The following is a 23,534-nucleotide window of genomic DNA, read 5'->3' as shown; positions in this document are numbered from 1 at the left end:
AAGTCAAATCATTTTTATTACAGAGTATTGTATGTTTTCATTTTGTTGTCAAGCCAGAATCTGAACCTGAACCCATAAATTACCCATATACAGTTTCCCTGCTAATTTCCTGTTATTCTGTGAATTTATTTCAACTTCTGAAAAAATAAAGCTCTTCGAAAAAAGGCTGTAATGAGCTAAAATTCAACTGCGGAAGGAAACAGATAATAATAATGTGTCACTTAATAATTATCATTCTAATGAGAAGATTAGTCAGAGGCAGGACTTATTATATGAACAGACCGACATCCAATGAGAGACGCACCTCTGTCCTACAGTAGCAGTTCAGAGAACAGACGCAACACGGACTTCTATGTCAGAAGGCATTTTACGCAGGATGGGGCTCTTATTTCTAACGGTGTATTTATCATTTTCATGCCTCAATAGTTTGACAGAGGCGAACTCAACGCTTTTACCGAGAATGACATTCACAGAGAAAGGTAGGACACGTTTTTCTTCAACTTTAACATGAACTATGATGTGTACATGTCGAGTATCCAAGAAAAAAAAAGACAAGTAAAAATGTTTTAAAATGTGTTAAAGTTAAAGAATGTGAAGGTTTTTCCCTGGTTAATTTGAAACACACAAAAGCAGGAGACTGTCACGCGTTTAGTCTAGACAAACAGAACAGAGCTGCTGCATTGCGTCTCAGCTTAATATTGTTAAGTGCTCCTCTGGCAGCAATATTTTGGCAGGTTCAAGCATCAGGATGAAGAATATCATTCATTTAGGATTCTCAAGGAATATTAATTGTGATAGGAAACTGTGGGACATATTGATAGAAATAGGCTACAAGTATATCTATTGCCTGACTTTACATAGTCACACATACACTAAAGTCATTAATATAAGATGTGTGATATGATCAAAATATTTAATTTAATTTAATAATGTCATTGTAAACGTATTGTTCAGTGCCACCAATATCACTATGAATAGTATAAACATATCATAACTGCCACAAGTATGCACTGAAGAATAAGAGTAAAATACATTTTGACACTTGTGTAAGTTTTCAGTGATTGAACCAATTAATTAAAACTAATTAAGCTGTGACGTCATCATGAACAATAGGACTTTTTAACAGAAGACATTTTGACATGTGGCAATAGGAAACACATGTGTGTAAATAATCAAATTAAAGGTCCAGTGTGTAGGATTTGGCATCTAGTGGTGTGGTTGCAGATTGCAACCAACTGAATACCTCTCCGCTCACTCCTCCCTTTCCAAGCGCATCAGAGAACCACCAGCTAATGTAAAAGCGTGAAAGGCTCTCTCTAGAGCCAGCGTTTCGTTTGTCCGTTCTGGGCTACTGTAGAAACATGGCGGAGCAACATGGCGGACTCTGTGAACAGGACCCGCTCCCTATGTAGATATGAGGGGCTCATTCTAAGCTAACAAAAACACAATTCTTATTTTCAGGTGATTATTCACTAATGAAAACATAGTTATGAATAGTACATTCCATTTCTGCTAATAGATCCCCCTAAATAGACACTGGCCCTTTAATGATGGCTGAATTCCATTCAGCTGCTTCAGTTTGTGCACGCTGGCTCACTGTCACATGGTCATGTCTTAATGGGACCCTTGAATAGAACAGAGGCATCGTTAATGTTATTAGTAACACCTGTGCTTTTCCTACGACAAGTTAGGCTTGTTTGAAATGAGTCACCGTCGATCGCCGCACAGTGCATGCCGGTTAGATTTGTGTCCAACTTAATACCGACTTGCTCTCACGTCATGCATGCGAAGACAACAATAACTTTACGAGATTGAGGCGGCCGCAGTTTTTATAGCCAGGCACTACAGCTGCTCTCCACCATCCTAGGGCATGATGGGAAACGGCTGGCCGTCGCCTGATCAAAGAGCTGATTGGCTCTTAGTTTTGACAAATAAACACATTTTGTAGAGAATACTAATTTTCTGTATAATTATAATATCTAACGCTTGACTGTATGCTATTAGTCTCATGTTGAATGCAATGAAGGTTTAATCTATTAACAAATACATCTTGTGTGGTTGATAATAATAATAATAATAATAATAAAGGTTATTTATATTTGTATTTGTATTTCGGGCCTGTGTGTAAAAAAAAAAATAACAGAGTGAAAAAATTGAATTTCCCCTCAGGGGATCAATAAAGTGCCTTCTTCTCTTTCTCTTTCTCCTTCTCCTTCTCCTTCTCCTTCTCCTTCTCCTTCTCCTTCTCCTTCTCCTTCTCCTTCTCCTTCTCCTTCTCCTTCTCCTTCTCCTTCTCCTTCTCCTTCTCCTTCTCCTCCTCCTCCTCCTCCTCCTCCTCCTCCTCCTCCTCCTCCTCCTCCTCCTCCTCCTCCTCCTCCTCCTCCTCCTCCTCCTCCTCCTCCTCCTCCTCCTCTTTCTTCTTCTTCTTCTTCTTCTTCTTCTTCTTCTTCTTCTTCTTCTATAGCACTTATCAAAACTAGCAATTACAAAGTGCTTTACAAGGCAGACATAAAAAGAACATAGAATAGAATACAATGCCAAATACACACACATTTCCACATATATATAATTACAAACTACCCGAATGAGGTCTGCAATTTACAAGTAGCCTACAGGTCAGATCTAACAGGATGGAACTATTTATGTAAATACTTCCTGTAAATTCTTTGAAGGCAGCTGCGTGACTGTCCAACTCGAGGTTTTGGTCATCCCCCTCTGCTGCTGCTGGCGCCTGATCTTGTCCACTTTCCAGTAAAAAATGACCTGTCCAGTTACTGTTTTGCTTTTAAAGCATTTTGGGTTTCACATTGACACTTGGGTGCAAGACAACATACATTCTCCCACATTCATGTTCACTCTGACTCTGCAGATTATGCTGATTAACAAACATTAATGTGACACCCGTTGCATTCTACCCTAAGTTGTCTGCGCTTATGTGCCTCTGAAAATGCTTCCATTTGCACAATAAGGCAGTGTTGTGTATGTGTCCTATCTGTTGATAAGGACGGGAGGGTAATAACGGGAGGCTTGGAGCACCAATAACAAGAACAACACTACAGAAACTTGTTTTAACTTTACAATAAATACATGTTATGTAATTGAAAGACAGATGTCAAACTATACATAATGATTGAAAGCCTAATGGTGGTGTTGAATGAAAAGTTAAATTATCAATTAACCCTAGGACATGAATATCTACACCAAATGTCATGATGGTCAATCCAATAGTTGTTGAGATATTTCACTCAATTCAACAAATGTCAACCTCATGGTGGCGCTAGAGGACAGGTCAGGAGATCACTGAAGTTCATCTTGGAATCGTGAATCTTGTGCCAATCCATCAGGTAGATGTTGAGACATTTCACTATATAAGTGGAAACTTTGGCCTGCTGGTAGCACTAGAGGAAAAGTCAGAGGATCACAAAAAATCATTGGGATTTGTCATCTAAGGACAAATCAATCTGTACCAAATTTCATGGAAATCCGTCCAACCGTTCTTGAGACATTTCACAAAAGAAGAAAACTATCAACCTCATGGTGGAACTGGTGGAAAAGATAGGGGACGTCCTCCTCCGTAATCCATGCAATAGAGATATTTCAGTCTGGATCAAAGCAGTGCACCATTGGACAAAACAGGTTAACCTCTTAACAATCCGACGGCCGCTATTCTGTCTTTCAGAGGTTGTAGCGTGCTCAGTTTTAAACTAGAGTGAAGGTACTGGTATCATATGAAACTAGAAAACATATTTGAATCCATTGGTACCAACCATGACATGCTAGCATGTCGGGAAGAATGCTAAATGACGCCATCCATAGAGCCACGCCGCTATCTTTGCTGCAACAGGTTAAGCTGTTATTGTGTATACAAAGTTGTGTACAATGGCAATTTGACCTTATCCATTACACACCCAATGTTTATCATTCAACATGTTTTTTTATTGTAGAGACTGCAATGAAAAGGTTACCTTTACCTGGACACCAGGCACCCGTAGGGATTGTTCTGGAAGGAGCGTCGGACACCGTCATAGTTGCTGGACAAAAACACCTGAACTCATTCAACTTTCAAAATCCTCAGAAGGTAGTGATCATCTCTGGCAGTGTCTGCAATCAAATAACAGATAACGTACATTTATAGAGACATGGAGGCAATGATAATGATGCATTTTTTCTTTTCACAGACTCCAGTGGAAATAAGCGTGATGTGGACAGAATGCATCGTCAGTGGGCATCCAATAAGTGTGAAAGCGGTAAAAGAACATAACTTAATAGCAAACAGCACAGCATGTGATATGTTGGTCAGATCTGATTGAATTATCGCAAAAATTCTTGCTCTTGTCATTTAGGATTGCAACTATAACATCAGTGTGGTCCACAAGATGGAAGAGGACAACCATGTGTTTCTGTGTGGAACCAATGGCAAGGCAACAGTGTGCTGTGCTATGGTAGGACACTGCAGAGATGTACTGGACATGTTACTGAAAACGGAAGGAAAATGTCTGTTTTGTTGTAACAACATTGGTAATAATCACTGGTGGTGCTCCTTTCTGTCTGGTCATTACCACTACTTGTTGTGACTAGCCACTTCTTCTTCTATGTATTTGAAACAATCCACTGATGCTGTTGCAAGTAGATGAAGTGCAACACTTCCTGCTTATTCAAGTTTGTTCAGATGCACCACATTTGTTCTACCAGATGGAGAATACGAAGTGAGGATAGTTTGAGATCTTCTGTGTTTTCTTGTAGGATGTATCGCGGCAGTCACCCAGGTGCATTCCCTATGATAAAATGAAGCAGATAAAGGAAAGCATAAAGGAATTTGGCATAAAAGAAGGCGAACCATCAGCCTTTGTGGGTGAGTTTCTGCACACACAGAATTTTTCTTTTCTCTGATTTCTCTGTTATTGCCAGCACTAATAACCTGCTTCACTCATGATTTTGTGGACTTGAGGGGCCTCCAAATTCGAAAAAAAATGCAGCAAAAGTGCCCTCTTGGATGACCCTATGGTAGATAAAACATGATGAAGTGCCCCCTAGGGTCCCTTCCAGTGGAGAAAATGTGATGAAGTGCCCTCTAGGGTGCCCTTCCAGCGGAGAAAACGTGATGAAGTGCCCTCTAGGGTGCCATTCCAGAGAAAATGTGATGAAGTACGCTCTAGGGTGCCATTCCAGAGAAAATGTGATGAAGTACGCTCTAGGGTGCCATTCCAGAGAAAACGTGATGAAGTGCCCTCTAGGGTGCCATTCCAGAGAAAATGTGATGAAGTACGCTCTAGGGTGCCCTTCCAGTGGAAAAAACATGATAAAGTGCCCTCTAGGGTGCCGTTCCAGTATAGAAAACGTGATGACGTGCCCTCTAGGGTTGCCTTAAATGGAGAAAACATGATAAAGTGTCCTCTAGGCCCTAGAGGACACTTTATCATGTTTTCTCCATCTAGAGTCTAGGGTGCCCTTCCAGAGAAAATGTGATGTGCCCTCTAGGGTGGCCTTACAATTGGAAAACACAATGCAGTGCCATATAGGCTGCACTGCATGCTAGAAAACTTTCTCTGCGTTTGTGCTGCACCACATGCAGCTGGTGCCCTTTTTATTTATTTATTTTTTCCGCCCTTGCCCCTCAGACAACCTGAGTCCACCACTGATTTTTGTTTTTTCTTCTTCGCTATCATTGCTTATAATGAGTTTGGCGCTTGTTGCTTGTACCAACTATTCACTCCAGACTCCAGTTTCTCCCGCTGGCGTCACACCAAAGTACAGACACATTATGTCTTTCACACAGGTTTTGCATATCAGTAAGCAGTTTTTCCATACAGGAGAAACTGTTTTCTGGAATATGAAAGGTGAACTGATGCTTGCTGCAAACCAAAAGCACAGCAATGCTGTTATAATACCTTTAAAAAATTGTTCCGTCTTTGCAGAATCTGAGGATAGTGATCTCTACATTACATACTCTGGATCTCAAGAGTTCGTTGGCATCCACAAGTTTGGGAGAAACCGAGTTGTACCGGCAAGACATGATAAAGGTACAGTATCTGTATGGAGAGAGATTGGTTTTCTGTAAGGACTGAGGATAAGTTTCATTAGTTAACATTCATATGTTCTAAGGCTACAGAGACAAATATTTGCACTGTTTTTTTGTCTTTAGAGCAGCACTATGTGGGTTTGGTGCTCGGCAGACAGAAAGGCGATCACAAGCAGAACAAAGCGTATGCCTTCTATAAGGAGAAAAACAGAGACACAGGCATGTACAGTGAGATGTGGCTCCCTTTTGTGACCAGGGTTTGCATGGTAAGACCTTCGTAATTAACTTAATTAGGATTGCATTTATTGATTGTAATGTTTTTAGCTGGATTTTATGAATAAAAACAGCTTTAAACAAAAAAAATGTAACCATATCCACTACATATACTAATAATTACATATGTATTTATTGCATTATGAAGGAGTGATTGATCCTTGGGCTGTGCATTGTTTCTAGGAAGATCGTGGTGGTCCCAAGAACACCCTGCAGTTTAGCTGGACATCCCATATGACCGCCAGGCTCTTCTGTGGGGACCATGACAGCAAACAACATTTCTCTGAGCTGGTGGATGTGGCTACTGTGCCTGCAGACCAGTGGCAGGATACCAGGGTTTATGCACTCTTCAGAAATGAATGGTAAGACTCCATTATCACTCATGCATTCAAGACAGTGTGTTGTAAGGTTTTAAAACACCGATACTTTCCGAATTTGATTCATGTTGGGGTAAAAGAGATGACCTTAAACATTAAGTACAGTACTCAAGTATAGTCATAACCTAAGCATTAGCCCTATCAAATGTTGTGCTTTTCCAAAAATGTAATCCAAACTTGACTTCGGCCCATTTCGGCAAAATTCTTTGACACTTTGAACTCTTTCCGGCAACATCCGATTAAAGACAGCCACAACCGCAAACCAGAATGACTTTGCTGTTGTTGTGTCTTTACTGAAAACAGCACAGTCACATGTTATGTCTGCCAATTTATCCAAACCAAAGCACATAGCCACAAACCATCATGAGATGGGAATAATGACTCTAAAATAGTTTACACAGAAGCAAAACAAGAGAAATGTAACTCTTCATTTGACAAAATGGGCAACCCGTTGTAGCTCATGTTCCCTGTGCTTTAAATATTATGTTGATCAGACAGAACTGGTTCTCTTATTTGTTTTAGCAGACACTTTGTTTACGCTTCTTCTTTTCGAGCGAGCTGACTTTAGCCCCCTCTCATCAGCTGTTTGTCAAAGGTTTTGACCAGCATGGCTAAAATCTTTACTGACCTCTCAACAGTGTCTTGTTGCTGCAGATGTCTATACTGTGTATACCAGCTAATCTCTGTGTCTCTCTGCAGGGGTATGAGTGCTGTGTGTGTCTATATGTTACGAGATATTGAACACATCTACAAATCCTCCCCCTTTAAAGGCACGGACCACCAAGTGCGCAGGTCTAGAACGGTATGTGTCATGCAAAATCGATCTGAGGGGATCTTGTCCCATCACAAAATGATTCCTGGCATTGTTATGGCTGCTATCTTTCAAACCATGGGCTTGAATATAATTACAAAGAAGAAGATGTTATTCATTCTGAGTAGGGCTGGCAATCAATTAAAAATATTCAATCATGGTTAATCACGATTGTCCATAGTTGATTGCAAAATAATTTTGTATCTGTTCAAAATGTACCTTAAAAGGGAGATTTGTCAAGTATTTAATACTCTTATCAACATGGGAGTGGGCAAATATGCTGCTTTATGCAAATGTACGTATATATTTATTATTGGGAATCAATTAACAACACAAAACAATGACAAATACTGTCCAGAAACCCTCACAGATACTGCATTTAGCATAAACAATATATGTTCAAATCATAACATGGCAACAACAGCCGTCAGTGTGTCAGTGTGTTGATTTGACTGTGACTTGCCCCAAACTGCATGTGATTATCATAAAGTGGGCATGTCTGTAAAGGGGAGACTCGTGGGTACCCATAGAACCCATTTTCATTCACATATCTGGAGGTCAGAGGTCAAAGGACCACTTTGCAAATGGCCATGCCAGTTTTTCCTAGCCAAAATTTAGCACAAATTCTGAGTAATAAACATGATTTAATTGATAAATCAACATGTCAGCACATCTTGAAACATAACTTGACATTTTCTCAAATTTGACTAGTGTTTTCAAACTAGGTTCTTTGCACATTTTATAGAAACACTGGTGTTATTAGAATGCAAAATAACTGTATTATTATTGATCTATTATTTTATATTTTAAAGCCACTATTTATAGAAATTCCCCACGTTTCCACCCCCACTGGTAATATCAGTAAAGATACTTTGGCAGAAAGCAATGTACGCTGCTACGCCATCCCTCAGTGTCAAGCTACATTTGATGTATGTAGCCATCAAATGCATATTTAAGAACACTTTTAGAGGGTTCTTCTTTTGAAACAAGTCAGCTGGAAACATTCAAAAGTAAGCCAGACACAGGTTTTACCATCAACACAGCTAATGATAACTTCATTAACTAGCTGGCTACATCTGATGAAGTTAGTTGTCATTACAGCCGTCAAAAACAGTTCTCGCAGGCTAGAAATGAGAAGCCTACTTTTGTCTTTCTCAGTTTGAAAACAATGAACCATTGTTTCAAACATTACTAAGAACTGTGCCAACATTATTATTATAAAGTACATATGTAATTGGTACTTGAACCATCACAACACAAACCGAAACATATGCCTTTTTTCTTCAGTGTGTTCAAGACAGCACAAGGATTTCTTTAGACGTCCTGAAGATGATTGAGGAGAATTCGGAGATGGAGCATTGGGTCCGGCCTGTGAACAACTCTGGCCCACTTCTCTTTAATCACCACAGCTACACCCACATCTATGTTGACGGTTCCCAGAATAACAGCCACCACACCGTCCTGTTCCTGTCTCTAAGTGAGTAATAAAGTCATCAAGGAAGTTGAAACTAAGTATAGTGTACTGTTCTGTATATGTGTGTTCATTTCATACCCAGGTTCATTTAAATTGTTTACTATACTGGGAGGAAACAACAACTCATTGTTTGACATTTTAAATGAGCAAGAGAAGTTCAGTTTAACATGTAGCTGAGACAGAACCCAGTGCTGAAGCTCTAAATACTAATATCAAGTATCTGGTTGGAAAAAGGCCTGCAGACACTCGCAGAATGAATCTGTTAAATCCTGTTCAGCTCAGACTGAATAGGACTAAGTAATAGAGAGAACAGACCGATTACCTACATGAAAAAGACTAGATTGAGCTTGTTTTCTCATGACTCTGACTGATCTCCAGATGGTTTGAGGACCAGGCCTTCGGCTTTGGTTTTGAGGTTTATTGTCATTTCCTAAGAACAGAAATGCATCATGTGGAATATCTCATGTGAAATAGGTTGATGTTTTTTTATTCATTTCACCTCTTATGATATAGTATATGATGTGTCATTGTGCTGGGACAGGAGCTCAAACAAAGCATTTCAAACAGAGGGTGAAAAGAGGTGCTGCAGCACAGCAGTATGAGAAAGACAAAGCGTTTTTTGAACATTAAAACATTAAAGCATGTAAACATGTTCTAGCAGAAACCCAAAATACAAGTATGAACCTGAAAATGAGCATAATATGTCCTCTTTAAACCCACTTTTTGTATAAGAAATATGAACTATAATGATGCTGTAGCTGTTGAGCATATATTTAAGAAAGTTTCGAAAGAGGATGAAACCATTTTTGGACATATAACAAACGGCGGCCAGGCCTCAAGTCTCCTGTTTGACTGACAAGGAAGATAGTTTGCTAATCTACCTTGATTACATTAGAGCTGCTCATACTGCAATACAGAGTGTGGCCACTACGCCAAAGTCACCTCATAGCCAGCCTGTTTTCATTTCAAAGGCGTCAATACCGCCGCACAAGGTATCGTTTCGTGGCGGTAGGAGTCGCACTTTTACATTAACTACAATGTAAACCCATCCAACGCAGCAGTAAACGCTCCGAGAAAGTGTTCATGGAGTGTGGTGACGTAGTTTAAAGAGCGAAAGAGACACACAGGGCGGGCGGCAGGGGAGGAAGATGGGTCCAACAAACTGCTCTCTTTAGCAGAAGAATGAAGACTGTTGAAATAACTGAAGTTTCCCACGTCAAAGGGGAAGACACATGACACAAGGCTTGTCTTTAATGGGAAAAATACTGTAGACAAACAACCTACAGCAAGCAACTCATAAATACTTTATCCATGCACAGTTAGGCCTTTATGTAAACACATTCAATTTGCTTTTCCACTTAGAGTAGCAGGAGTTACTGAAGGCGAGGTTTACACACGATTTGAGGAACATTTCTTAGAAAATAATCTTTCAACAGACTTTTTTTTTAATCTACACATTTGATAAGCTTTGCTGGAAGAGTCATAATGAAGTGATGAAACATGAGATAGGAGTGGGTTGGCTTGTGTTGGGGTTGCATGTTTATACAGGGTTGAGTACTTAGTCATCTTCCTGTCTGTCTTCATGTGTCTTTATACAGCTAATGGAAGAGTTCATAAGGCGATGCAGGATAAAAGTCAGAGCTTCGTCATCGCTGAGTATCAACCCTTCGACCACAGAGCCCACATCCTCAGCATCACCTTTCACCCCACCTCTGTGAGTAACGCAGCACTGCCCACACAACTATTCCCCCCACGAGACATGAGGGTGGGAGTATGGAAGAGTCTGATTCACCAACAATGGTTATATTGAGTTAAAGGACAATGGTAGTACTTCTTAAAGAAGTGCTTGCAAGTTAGATTTTTTGGATGAAGTCTAAACTTTTCCGAGGATATTTAATAAAGAGATTAGTCCCAGTACAATTAAACCTCTGTTCTGTGTATCATTGCAGAGGAAGCTGTATGTGAACTCCAGAAGTGAACTGGTCCAACTGGACGTGGCCAACTGTACTCAGTATGGAGACAGATGTGAGGATTGTGTCTTGGCCAGAGATCCTTACTGTGGTTGGAACGGCACCCACTGCACCCCTGACACACAGTAAGACCACCCTACTTTATCTTTATCTGAACACTTTCATCTAAATATCCAAACATACGTTTTAATTTCACATCCAGAGATTACATGTAGTGGCCTTAGCTTAAAGGGACTATTTGTAACTTTCAGAAATGCTTCTTAACAGCGACACCTGTGGCCGTGAAATCAACGAAAGTCAGCGTCGGGCTCGCGCTTGCTCGCTCTCAATATACCTGAACGAGCATCGCTCAAAACAGTGAGGCGACACACGTGAGCTAAAACCACAATATCACTCTATATTTCAGCTGCTTGGCAGTAATGTTAGCTGACCAGACGAAGGTCTCTCCATGAACATGATTTAGATCTGATCCTAGTGGTAGCTTTTCCTGCCTAAGTGCAGGCTGATGCAGCGGGGCTCTGCAGCATGTCTCCCTGCTCTCTCCGCCCGCAGCCGGAGAGAGCAGGGGAGACACAGGCACCCGGTCGGTAATGAGAAGACAACGTAAAGCTCCGTCACTTCACAAGACACGGAAAACCTCTGTTGGTCTGGAGGAGCTGCAGCAGTTATTTCTGCACAAACGTCCCCTGTGCATTCACTAGATATTCTCAGAGCTAAACTAACTCTTCTGCAGTGTGGAGTGAGCGCGCGTTCACGTCTAGAGGTGGAGCGAGCTGAGCTGTCTGAGTGAAGGAGAGCAGGCAGAGGAGGAGGGTACAGCGGCTACACGCGAACGCGCATATGCGAGCGCGCATGTGTGACGACCCGCTACATTTATGCGCGTACAAAGTTACAAATAGTCCCTTTAAAGGTGCTCTGTGGGGTTTTCTTGTAAACCAACAAAAGCTATATGTTCACATTCACTGTTTCTCACTAAAACTTATTGTGCGTTTGTTTGAGGTCTAACTAACATTTGCAAGTTTTTAAAACTATTTCAAATTGTCCATTGTTTACATTAGGGCTGTCAAAGTTAGCACGTTAACGCACATTTGTTTTAACGGCACTAATTTCATTAACACATAACGATTTTTAAGTTGTAGCGGGCTCAGTTTTAAAGCTAGAGAAACTAGAAACAACCTAAGGAATCCATTGGTACCAACCGTGTCATACTAGCTTGTCGAGAAGGACATTCAATAACGCTCCAAAGTTGCGCTAAATTTTGGCGAGGAAAAACTGGCAAGGCCATTTTCAAAGGGGTCCCTTGACCTCCGACCTCAAGACATGTGAATGAAAATGGGTTCTATGGGTACCCACGAGTCTCCCCTTTACAGACATGCCCACTTTATGATAATCACATGCAGTTTGGGGCAAGTCATAGTCAAGTCAGCACACTGACACACTGACAGCTGTTGTTACCTGTTGGGTTTGAGTTTACCATGTTATGATTTGAGCATATTTTTATGCTAAATGCAGTACCTGTGAGGGTTTCTGGAAAATATTTGTCATTGTTCTGTGTTGTTAATTGATTTCCAATAATAAATATACACATACATTAACATAAAGCAAGCATATTTGCCCACTTCCATGTTGATAAGAGTATTAAATTACTTGACAAATCTCCCTTTAAGGTACATTTTGAACAGATAAAAAATGTGCGATTAATCACGATTAAATATTTTTAATCGATTGACAGCGTTAATAAAAAATAAATTCTCCATAGCACCACTAGTGGTCAAAAACTCCACAGGGCACCCTATAATTCATACACAGGTATAATACCGCATGTTCATCCACAGTGTGTACACATTGTCTCAACATCCGCCTTTTATTGAGTGTTATTTGCGTTGTGTCATCATATTTATGTTGTAATGAGCGATACCTTCCTCCAGCTGATTCACTGCACAAACTGCACCCACTCACGAGTCATCACTTCCCATATGGAGCAACTCTGGTGACGATGTAAATCAAGTTACCACAATATTTCAACACGATATCTACAACTATTTATCCAGCCAATCTACAGTATTGGCAAATGTTTATTTTGGAGACAGAACCAACATGTAGTACCAGCAGTCCGTCTTTTAACAACACAGCAACGCCTTTTAACTCAACAGCTGTCAGCTGTTTTGGCTTGTAGCACCGACCGACAGAGATGGTGTATACACTCCTTGGTCTAAGCAAGATGACATCAGTCTTTACAAGCCTTTGTCATTACTATTAACGTCATAAGATGACATTTTAAATTATACATATAGTGTATACTGGGTCTGGTTTATTTTATTCATGTATATGCCATTATTTGGCAGAAGACATGAGTGGATACTGAGCTTAGAGGAGAAGAGTGAAGGAGAGGATTATTCAGCAGGAGTGGTTTAATTTAATAGGTTTCTATGGACATTTTCATGGGTACATAATTTAATTTGTAGAATCAAAGGAGTGTGACTCCTACTTTCTCAATTCTGCATCCAAACCTGTTTATAACAGGATTTTCCCCAAAACAAACGATCACTTCAGAGCGGTGATTTCTCTTCACACGCTGCAGTTTAACAGGAACGTAATAAGTGAGGATTTTGATCTAAGTTCTTGTGAAAGACAATGGACAGTCATTGTTAGCTGGACAGCTATAAATGTCATCAGCAGCACCTGATGTTGTTATTTTAATAGAACACAAAGCGTAAGGCTGTCATGTGTTTTGGCAGCTAAATAGCAGTCACAGGACTTATGCAAGGCTCACTGTCACATGTTGTTATGTTGTTATTCACAGCAGCTCAGAACTGCCAATGTTAGAAAAAAAGGTTTATTATAACAAAGTATCCTATTATGAAAGGACATGTTATGAGAAACGTTTCTCATTATACTATAATAAAATGTGTAAAATATGTAGTGGATTTTTTTTCACAATGCAACTACTTTTATCTATCAGGAAATATAAGTTTTAAAAAAAAGCGTAATCTCTAGAGGATATAGAAATACATCTTGCATCCTGTACGGATACGCCTGATCAAGTCTGATGATAGAAGGGTGTAACCAGAAAACTCGTTCTAATGAGGACTTCTTTCATGATGATGAACTTTTATTTAAAACACAACTTTCCTATCATAATGTTAATGTAAAGAAGATTTTAGACCAAATACAAAGCGGATTTTAGACTCGCATTACTTACACGAATGCGGCCGCTAGACTGTTTTTTGGAGTATTTCGCAACTACCAAATATTCGCCCTTTACAGCCAATGAGTGTACTCCTTCCGTAATAGATACCACGTAGACAGCTAATGCTAACGTTAGTGCTAACATGGTTCTTAGTAAAGTATAACCGATAGCTGGAATCACGTAACAAATACATATTTTAAGAACTTCTCACATAGTCCTATGGCTTTGCCCACTTTTCCCCAAGCCCTCTCCTTTTTCGTTCTGTCTCTGTACGGTACTGACGTTGAGTCGTAGAGCTCCGGGTGTCCACAGATGGCGAGAATAAGTTTGTCCTCCATTTCTGATTCTCTGTGACGTCAGGAGAATATCAATGCTGACAGGCTTTCGTGACACAGCAAATTTTTCATTTTCAACTCAAATTGGCATCTACTCGGGTCTTTGCATTGACTTTGTATGTACCGGATCTTGTGACGTTCTTGGACGGAAAGGTTGAAGCAAGTAAAATAGTCTGGGGGACAGTTGGTAAAGCTCTGGGCAAAAAAACGCGGCATGTGAACAGCCTCTAAGAGTATTCTCAAGTGGCAGCTCTGTGTGTAAAGCACTTTGCAAATGATGAAGAACTGCACGGATGATGTGTACTGGTGTTATTATTACATTCTCTCTTTACGTACAGCTTCAGTCCAGCTTGCACAAATATTCGACCTCGGTCCTAAGTTAACTTGAAATACCTCTAAACCTCACTGGCTGCTTTCTCTGTAAACAGGAAGAAAGTTTTTAATGAAAAAAGGCTATAATTAAATTTCTCAGTAGGTGGTGGTGTCGGTGGTGTGTACATTTTGACACTACCGGTCCCTACACCCCCTAGATACAGAAACAAGACCACCACCTTCACACCCCCTTCACACCCCTCCACCCACACACACACACTTATTTCCACCTCTGAAGCAGCCCACTCTACATACAGCGCAGAGGAGCACATCTGCATGCACACTTCCTCTGGTAGGTTGATGACTGTGGTTACTGAGACCCCTTTTTACATATAGCGCATCGCGTAAAAATGCGGTCAAAATGTGGTCAGAATGTGCTCTTTGGCTCTATGGGGAGGGCGTGATATGGGCGTGAGTGTTTGCTCACCTGGGGAAAGGTTGACTAACAATGATAACTGGAGACAGGGTGGTCTATTCTTGCTCTGAGTAATAGTCTGACTAGCAGTGCATCTAAAGTGGTGCAATGCAATGACCCCCCTTTCACACTATACTTACCAGGAGGTGATGAAAGTGAAGAACGGTAGTTGTTTCTTGATTGACTGTGTGGATCTATGTGGAATCCAGTGAAACCCCCCTAAAAACTCCAAACTTAACATGGGAATCTATCTTACAATGTATTAGTGTGAACAGTACTGTATGCAGATGACATCATACTGAATCATTTCACTTTCATTTGAATTGCCTTTTGTTAAATAAAATAACCAGGCACAGTCACAAAGTTAAGGGATAATGGAATAATTCTTGTGTTACATGTTTATACACATATTATAGCTGTCAAAGTTAACGCGTTAACACAAATGAGTATTAACGCCACTTATTTCTTAAACGCATTAAAGCAACTTGCGATTTTTAGGTTGTAGCTGGCTCAGTTTTAAAGCTAGAGTGGAGATACTGGTATCATATGAAACTATAAAACATTAGGAATCCATTGGTACCAACCATACTAACTTGTCACAAAGGAGGTTAAATAACGCTCCAAATGTATGCTAAATTTTGGCGAGGAAAAACTGTCATGGCCATTTTCAAAGGGGTCCCTTGACCTCTGATCTCAAGATATGTGAATGAAAATGGGTTCTATGGGTACCCACGAGTCTCCCCTTTACAGAAATGCCCACTTTATGATAATCACATGCAGTTTGAGGCAAGTCATAGTCAAGTCAGCACACTGACACACTGACAGCTGTTGTTGCCTGTTGGGCTGCAGTTTGCCATGTTATGATTTCAGCATATTTTTTATTCTAAATGCAGTACCTGTGAGGGTTTCTGGACAATATCTTTCATTGTTTTGTGTTGTTAATTGATTTCCAATAATAAATACAGTATATACATACATTTGCATAAAGCAAGCATATTTCGCCACTCCCATGATGATAAGATTATTAAATACTTGACAAATCTCCCTTTAAGGTACCTTTTGAACAGATAAAACATTTGATTAATTTGTGATAAACAGCCCTAATTTGAAGTTATTTCTCCAATTAATTTTGAAGTGAAACAGAGAAACTTGGGAGGTGAGAACACTGGCAGCTGTTCTGTCACCTGTAGCATAGAGGAATTAGAGTCTGAAAGCGCACCTAAAATACATTACTTGAACTTTGTCATTCAAAACTTCCTCTTATAGGTGCTTGTGTTCTGCTCTTGTTATTGCAATGTTGTTGCCAATAAAGTCTTTATAAGGTGATGTGGGTTCAAATGGTGTTAGTGGCTTCAATCCATTTTAAGAGTACATTGTGACAGTTGTTCCCCTTGTGTAAAGCATTGAGTACTCTCCATTAACGTCAATTTAAATGTCAGATGTACTTGCATGAGCTGGCAGGTAGTTTTGTTGTGTGTGGTGTGTTTGTGCATATGGCTGGTGAGTTTTTATTTGCTATTATTGGCATATTTTTCTAACTCATACCTTTTCCTTTCACAGAGGCACACTGCAGGACTTGACCCAAGGGAACCATACCATCTGTGTGTCTCATTCAAAGGTTCATCAGCTCCCTGGAAAAGGTATGAAACAAAACAGATAGTTTAAGACCAATGGAAAGTTATAGACCAATGTAAAGTACGTCAGATTTCTAGGTTGTCTCTGTGAATACCTAATATAGCAATTCACAGAAACAGCTGGGAAGTCTGACATACTTTCCACAAAACAAGAAGTTGCTCTGTTCTCGACTGGTCGTAAATGAGAACCCAGATAACACACAGATAAACCACTGTTTCATGCGACTCCAGTGTCACAACAGCTGAACCACAGCTAAACTGCAGCTTAGCTGGACGTATGATACATTCATTCATGTGTTTGACTAACACCGGAGATTCAAAGGAACGATTCGAAAATCACCTTACCTTAAAATTGCATATAAAAATGTAGATTTGAAGAACTGAAGGAAAAGTCATGACTCTGAAGCAACCATTTATTTGCCTATTAGCCTAGATGTAACAACTGTAGCAATTACTGCGAGCAAGTGCCCTTGAGTATGCTCCACTTCATCATGGGTTCTGCCCGACGAAGCTGAACTTCGGTCCGACTCTAAAATGAGTCGTGCGGCTCAAAGTTCGGGCCAGACACGGGCTAAAAACGTACAGTGAATGCCCAGCTTTAAGGTTCACACAACACTGTTTAACCACACAGAGGAGAATAGGTCTGCTGCACTGGGATAACATTGAGCCAAACATATCAGGATATGCCTGCAGACATGATCATAATAGGCAAACACCGTGTGCAATTAAAATGGCACTAATCAAATAACCGTGCAGGACATGTTGGAAATAATTACTCAAAGTAGACAGAGCTTTGTATATTGTAATGCCTGAAAAGCCCTGTGGGCGCAGTAATGCAGTACCACTGCCAGGTTTGGGAGTGGTGTATGTGTGCTGTCATGATATCATAAGGTTTGTCTACCAAATACTATATTTGAATTTTGGACACTGTAATAAAAACAATTATCCTCACACAACATGTGCACTTTTATCTCCAAGTGAATAGCTAAGCTCTTTGAACACAACTTTACTAATTCAAGTTCAACTACCCAGATTATCCCTACCAGTCCTATTACAGGCTGTAATTTCTCTCTGCAGCTTGTCTCTATATCCCAGGAATTAAGTTGATAAAGTAGCAGCCCTTGACATTACAACCACTGCATCAAATCTTTTTAATTAGGCATTTTAAATATTGCCTGTCTTTGCTCGTTACTTAAAGTGAGGAATTTAGGCTTATTTGAACCCATCTTATCTTACCATATGCTTCACATGATATAGAGAACTTGCAAACAACCGACTTGACCACCTCCGAGACTTCCTGTGCGGTATCTTGCCCTTGTCATGTCAAAGCCACAGTGAATGTTGCCACTGACGTCTGGTCTATACTATACCATGTTGTGCTACAGTTTTATTTTTCTTAACAAGAGCTTTGACTCGTCTTTCAGATATACTAAAAACGTACTTTATTAGCTGAGTTCTTTCTTCCCCCATTTTCAAACTTTCTTATCACGCCCACTCTTGGTCATCAAGGGTGTACCACAAAGCTCAATTTTAGGTACCATCTTTTACTTATTAACGTAAATAACATCAGAGAATCCTTCTATGTTCCTCTACGCTGATGATACAGTTCCCTATTCTCCTACTACCTTTTTCGATCCTGCAACCACCCACACAAGACAAACTTCTTCATTATCCAAAAGGTCTATTTGTTTGCACCCATAGACTATATATAAAAGTGGGCGTAATCACTATGACGTCACCCATTGGTTTGTGGACTACCGTTTTGAAGCCTCAAGTTTGGCATCTTTGCTTTTTGGAACCAGAAGTGACCATATTTGGATGAGAGGGTCGAGCTGGGGAAGAGCAAAGTCCGGCAGGGGCAGTTACCGTAAGCACAACCAATGCTAAGTTAGCAGCTAATGCTAGTGCTATCTAACTAGCTAGCTTGGCTATCAAGATGCATCTGTAATTCACATTAACTGTGATATTAATTGGGATGTTAATTTTTTTTCGTACTTCCGCGTTGGCTTAATTTCCCAGCCCCTGAGATTGTCGCTTATTTACACCTCACATTTCAGGTCATGTGGTAAAGACAACGTAGAAGAACAACTTCTACGAGTACTTTTAATATTTATATTACACTTATCCAACTTCCTTTACCATAATCCAAGCCTGACTATATTACAAATGCCCATCCTACCTTTGCTGTTCTACTCTGCCAATAGATATGTAGATACAGTCCATGCACCTTGCCAAGAGGCTTGCCATGCTCTAATTCAAATAAGAGACCTGCCTGGTTAAATAAAGGTTAAATAAACATCCGTCTTAAAGCTTAACAGACCTTGTGTTCTTTTCTCAGCGTTTAGATCTTCCACTGCTACACATGCAGACGAGGCCGGCAGCAGCATCGCACTTCGCCCTGAGTCCAAGTATTTCCTCCAGTGCCCGGTGTCGTCCCATCACGCCGAGTATACCTGGCTTCACCTTGAAAGCAACACATCCTGCAGCTCGAGGGAGCAGCAGTGCCTTCTTCTGATCGACAGCATGGGTCCCGAGCAGGTTGGAGATTACACGTGCGTGTCGGAGGAGATGGGCTACAGCAGAGTCCTGGCACAGTACCAACTACAGCTGGAGAGCAGGGCGGCGGGGCGTTCATCAAGCCCACTGGTCTGGCTTTGTCTAATGGCTGTCCTGATCAAGAGTTTGTCCTGTTAATCCAGAGTAAATAACATGAATACAATGGCGATAAACGACACTTCCAACTTCAAGTGTCTGTAGTCCTACTGTAGCTATAGATAGAGCTAACAGTATAACTAAATTGAAAATCCTTTATTTTATTTTGTTACCACAAATCCTAATCGTAATAATTTCCTTTAATCTAAAGGTGTTAAATTCGATATTCAGATTATACATTAATACAGCAGCAAACAACCATTAGCTGTGTAAAGATATAGTGTAGTAATGTCTACCTGAGCAGAGAATGAAGTCACTCTCCCTCTGTGTGTGTTGTAATCAGAGCTTCTCTGCACTTTGTTGACATATCCGGGCTGGCTACGTGTGCTTTTAGTGCATGTTCGTGCATGAGAGTGTGACCCACTGGCTAGCTCACAGCCGTCGCTCTGCACTGCTCTCATACGGTGTTGTTACAGCTGATAACGCCGTCCCAGCTGACAGCATCGTCACAAAAGCGTCCGGTTCTCCCCAGGGTAATACGGTTATTTCTGTCAGTAATTTCACCATTGTAAATGCTGTTAGCACCATTAGCTGCAAGCCGCCAGCTTGCTGTCAGCATGTTGAGAGCCGTTGAGAGGCAAGAGAAACGCTCCCAATCCCGTATTTATCACCTTTAACTAACAAAATAATTTCACTGCACTATTGGCATCATCATCATTCAAATCATCCAGTGCAGTAGACATTGTTAATGAAAACAAAACAGATGTCCCAAGCTTGCAACAATCTGCTTAATTATGGTAATTAAAATAGCAAAAATGTTGCTTGTACATAATTATCCTGAGCCTTCAAATGCATATTTTTAAAAGAAAGCGAGGTATGTAAAAGTTAAAATGTTCCTTATCTAGCATATCTGAATCCTTTGAAATTTCACTGTAGGTGCTCGTCCTCAGCAGCCCACAAACAGCAGCGTGCACTTTTAACCAATAATGATAATTAATATTTTATTAGCATAATTTAAGATAAACTTCTTGATTCCGTTCTAACAACAATATCAATGCAAAACTACATATAATTGCGTAGAGGTGCCTACATTCGCATACAGTCACAGAGCCAAAGATGGTACATAAAAATTTTTTTTTAAAAAAAAGATAAAAAGATAACCTTCTTGCTGGTTTGAGACACCAGAAGTGTATTATTTATAGTCTGTACAAAATAATATTAATACATGTATCTGTTGATTTAACTTTAAATTATCATTACTGTGTCATACAAATCAAGCGAGACGTTATGTCCCTTCCGCTACCATCTTTGGATTAAGAAATACATGTAAAGTTCCAGCTGGGAAACTGGTTAAAACTGTGTTAAAAGCTGTTAAACCCTTTGGGGTATTGATTATTCCGCATCTGCTTAGCTGGAATATAATAATACCACATGAACTGGGGCAAAGGTGTCACATGCAGGAAACCTGCGTTGGTTGGGTTACCTGAAATATGTTGAAACCACATTCATGCAAGTAAGATAGTATCATGGTGCATTTCACTGGATCAAATATCAAGGTCAGGCAAATTCCCCCACTGCGGTAATAAAGGAATCTCTTATCCTACCTTATAGCACTTTTGAAAGACTATATTATACATCCGTTTCCTTTAATGTGAAATTCTGTCTGAATGGAGGGGACTTTCTATCCTACGTGTAATTTCCTATCTTGCGTACTACCTCAGACTTGCTTAACGGGCTTTGGACATTTTCATGTTTGTCAAAACTTCTCTGTCAGGCAGTTGTTGCACTTTATTTTTTATACAAGTATACTGTATGTGTTTGATAAGAGCGAGTGCAACTTGATGTGATTGTTTTCTTTAAAGGGTTAGTCCCCCCATACCACACACATCTTCAACATGTTACATCTTTCTGTAGACCATAGACTGTATATAAGAAGTGGACGTAGTCACCCATTGGTTTGAGGACTGCCGTTTTGAAGCCTCGAGTTTGGCATTTTGGCCGTCGCCATATATTTTTGCATCCAGAAGAGACACGAGAGGGTGGAGCTAAGTACAACCGAACTCTGAATAAGACATTTTTAGACAACCAAAAAGGTTATAATTAACTTTCATGAACTGAAAACACACTGTGAAAGGGTTAAAGTTCTACAACGAAAACACAGAAAACACCGAGACTGGACAACGCCGTGGTAGTGACCTGTCAATCACAAGGTAGCCACGCCCTAAAGCATACCCTGCTTTATGGTCTTTTTTACTCTAAATGGGTCCATAATTTACTAAATGAACATCATGCTGTATTGAAGAAAACTTTAAACTAGTGATTGAGACCATAAACTCATGTTTACAATATTTACTGAGGTAATAATTCAAGTGAGAAGTAGGCTCATTTTCTCATAGACTTCTAAACAATCAGACTTTTTTTTGCAACCAGAGTCGTCGCCCACTGCTGGCTATTAGAAATAATGCAAGTGTAAAGCACTTCAGCATTGGCTTCACTTTTCAGACCCCGGAGGTTGCCCACTGGAGTAGATCTATGAATCAATCACATGGAAAAGGCTGGATGAATCTGGAAGCTGGATGAATGACAAAACTACAGTGTTATTTTAGTTATTATAATGTATTTTTGTAATTGTAGCAGCTTTGGATTTATTGGATCTAACCCAACTCTCAAGATTTCTGTCTTCAATCCAAAACAATGGAGGTCAATGGTGCAGCATTAAAGATTTTCCAGATGTATCCCGCTTGCAGACATTTCTCTTTACAATGCCCACTGGTACTTATTTAATTGGAGAGGCTGCAAACAGAATATCATTTGAACGCAGCAGCTACTTTTCCAGTGGTGCTAATGATATCTGCTGACTTTTAGTCCTGGGAACTACTTTTCAAGGAACTGAAAGGTTCCTTCAGCTCACTGCCTACAGTTCAGTGTGTCCGCCTGTTTCTTCTAAAAAAACAGCTGGAAAAAAACATTTTTGTCTCATTGTGATGATATTTAGCATTGCATAGTATTTACTGATGCACGTCGGATGTAATGAATGAAATGTAGCTGAGGAAAATGAAACTCCTCTGTTGAGTGTTTGAGGGTGTATGACTGCAGCAATTGAGGGCAACATCAAGATGTGTGTCAGTCTTTGTTTTTGATGAATGCAATGATAGTTTTTGATGCAGGTGTAAACTATCACATGGCCATGTTTGTTGCATGATCAGTAATGTCTCACTTTTAATCTGTACTTACAAGAGCCTTATTTTATTATAAGAAATTATTTAAAAACATGTTTCCGTCCATGTGCAATGCTCTTTTTTCATATAAATGCAAATCTGTGCTCAACCCGCAGTTTACTGTAATTGATTGTTACATTCTACCAGTTTAGTTCTTCAAACCTCATAAAGGAAACAGCTGTGAAATGATAACAGCAGGCTACATGCACCACTTCATGCTACTCGGCTTCCTCACACATGTCAAATGAAGCTCGAAATTAAAGGTTTTTTGCAGTCTCCTTCATAAAAGAAAGAAAAGAAAAACTACTGTCTCCAGGTCGACCCCTGAGCTCTAAATGGAACAGAAACATCACTGGTGGGGAAATACAGAAAAGGTTGATGGGGGAAACAAACTTTCACAACTTGCATTGTGACAGTTCCTTGAACAGGATGTGCTGGGAACACATTGGTTAGAAGTGTGATTGGGGGCTGCCACAGCAAGCTCACTTGAGAAATGTTATTGATCATATACAAATATCAGTATTTCCCAAAGCCAGAGTGACTCATAAATGACCCTGTGGAATAACCAAAGTGGCAAATTGAGGTTGTGTTTCTTGTTAGGGAACCTTCTGAACCTGTGACACAGAAACCTGTTTGTAAAAAAAGTGGAAATGAATGTGTCGCCTTACTGAAAGCCTGTTAGAGGATGTGAAAATGCTTCCGTGTGTCAATCACACGTTTGCATGCACCCCATCTGGTGGTTTCAGAGGCCCAACGACACTATGAAGAGGAAATTAAACAAACACACATGGAAA

At 40.1% G+C, this 23,534-nt stretch overlaps 2 protein-coding genes across 3 annotated transcripts in view; both read left to right on the top strand.

Moving 5' to 3' along the window:
- The window catches only part of LOC141783915 (semaphorin-7A-like), a 45,743-nt gene extending 25,087 nt beyond the window's left edge, over positions 1 to 20,656 (top strand). Inside the window, exon 15 of the mRNA XM_074661514.1 lies at positions 19,836 to 20,656. The gene's annotated coding sequence lies outside the window, so the exon portion shown is untranslated. The remainder of the gene's footprint in view (positions 1 to 19,835) is intronic.
- Positions 239 to 20,656, top strand: LOC141783921 (semaphorin-7A-like). Of its 2 annotated transcripts, XR_012597382.1 has the most exons (15): positions 239 to 479; positions 3,945 to 4,078; positions 4,179 to 4,247; positions 4,344 to 4,442; positions 4,744 to 4,852; positions 5,916 to 6,020; positions 6,143 to 6,285; positions 6,476 to 6,654; positions 7,369 to 7,471; positions 8,768 to 8,957; positions 10,553 to 10,668; positions 10,904 to 11,049; positions 16,797 to 16,876; positions 19,209 to 20,182; positions 20,365 to 20,656. XR_012597382.1 is itself a non-coding variant. In XM_074661524.1 (14 exons), the coding sequence occupies exons 1-14, from the start codon at positions 353 to 355 to the stop codon at positions 19,562 to 19,564; spliced, it is 1,956 nt and encodes a 651-aa protein (XP_074517625.1). In that variant the 5' UTR covers positions 239 to 352; the 3' UTR covers positions 19,565 to 20,656. The 2 variants fall into 2 exon arrangements, 1 of the variants encoding a protein (XP_074517625.1); XM_074661524.1 differs by having other exon boundaries at positions 19,209 to 20,656.
- Positions 20,657 to 23,534: the final 2,878 nt, after the last annotated feature.

Source organism: Sebastes fasciatus, chromosome 2 (assembly GCF_043250625.1).
Source record: "Sebastes fasciatus isolate fSebFas1 chromosome 2, fSebFas1.pri, whole genome shotgun sequence".
In the NCBI taxonomy this organism is placed as follows: Eukaryota; Metazoa; Chordata; class Actinopteri; order Perciformes; family Sebastidae; genus Sebastes; species Sebastes fasciatus.
Note: the sequence above shows the minus strand (reverse complement) of the source record. Positions and strands in the feature narration are given on the sequence as shown.

Excerpts from the sequence above, each read along its gene's own strand:
- LOC141783921 (XM_074661524.1), top strand. The coding sequence starts at position 353 with ATGTCAGAAGGCATTTTACGCAGGATGGGGCTCTTATTTCTAACGGTG. Across the intron at positions 4,079-4,178 it reads ACTTTCAAAATCCTCAGAAG|ACTCCAGTGGAAATAAGCGT; the intron begins GTAGTGATCATC and ends TTCTTTTCACAG. Across the intron at positions 6,655-7,368 it reads GCACTCTTCAGAAATGAATG|GGGTATGAGTGCTGTGTGTG; the intron begins GTAAGACTCCAT and ends GTCTCTCTGCAG.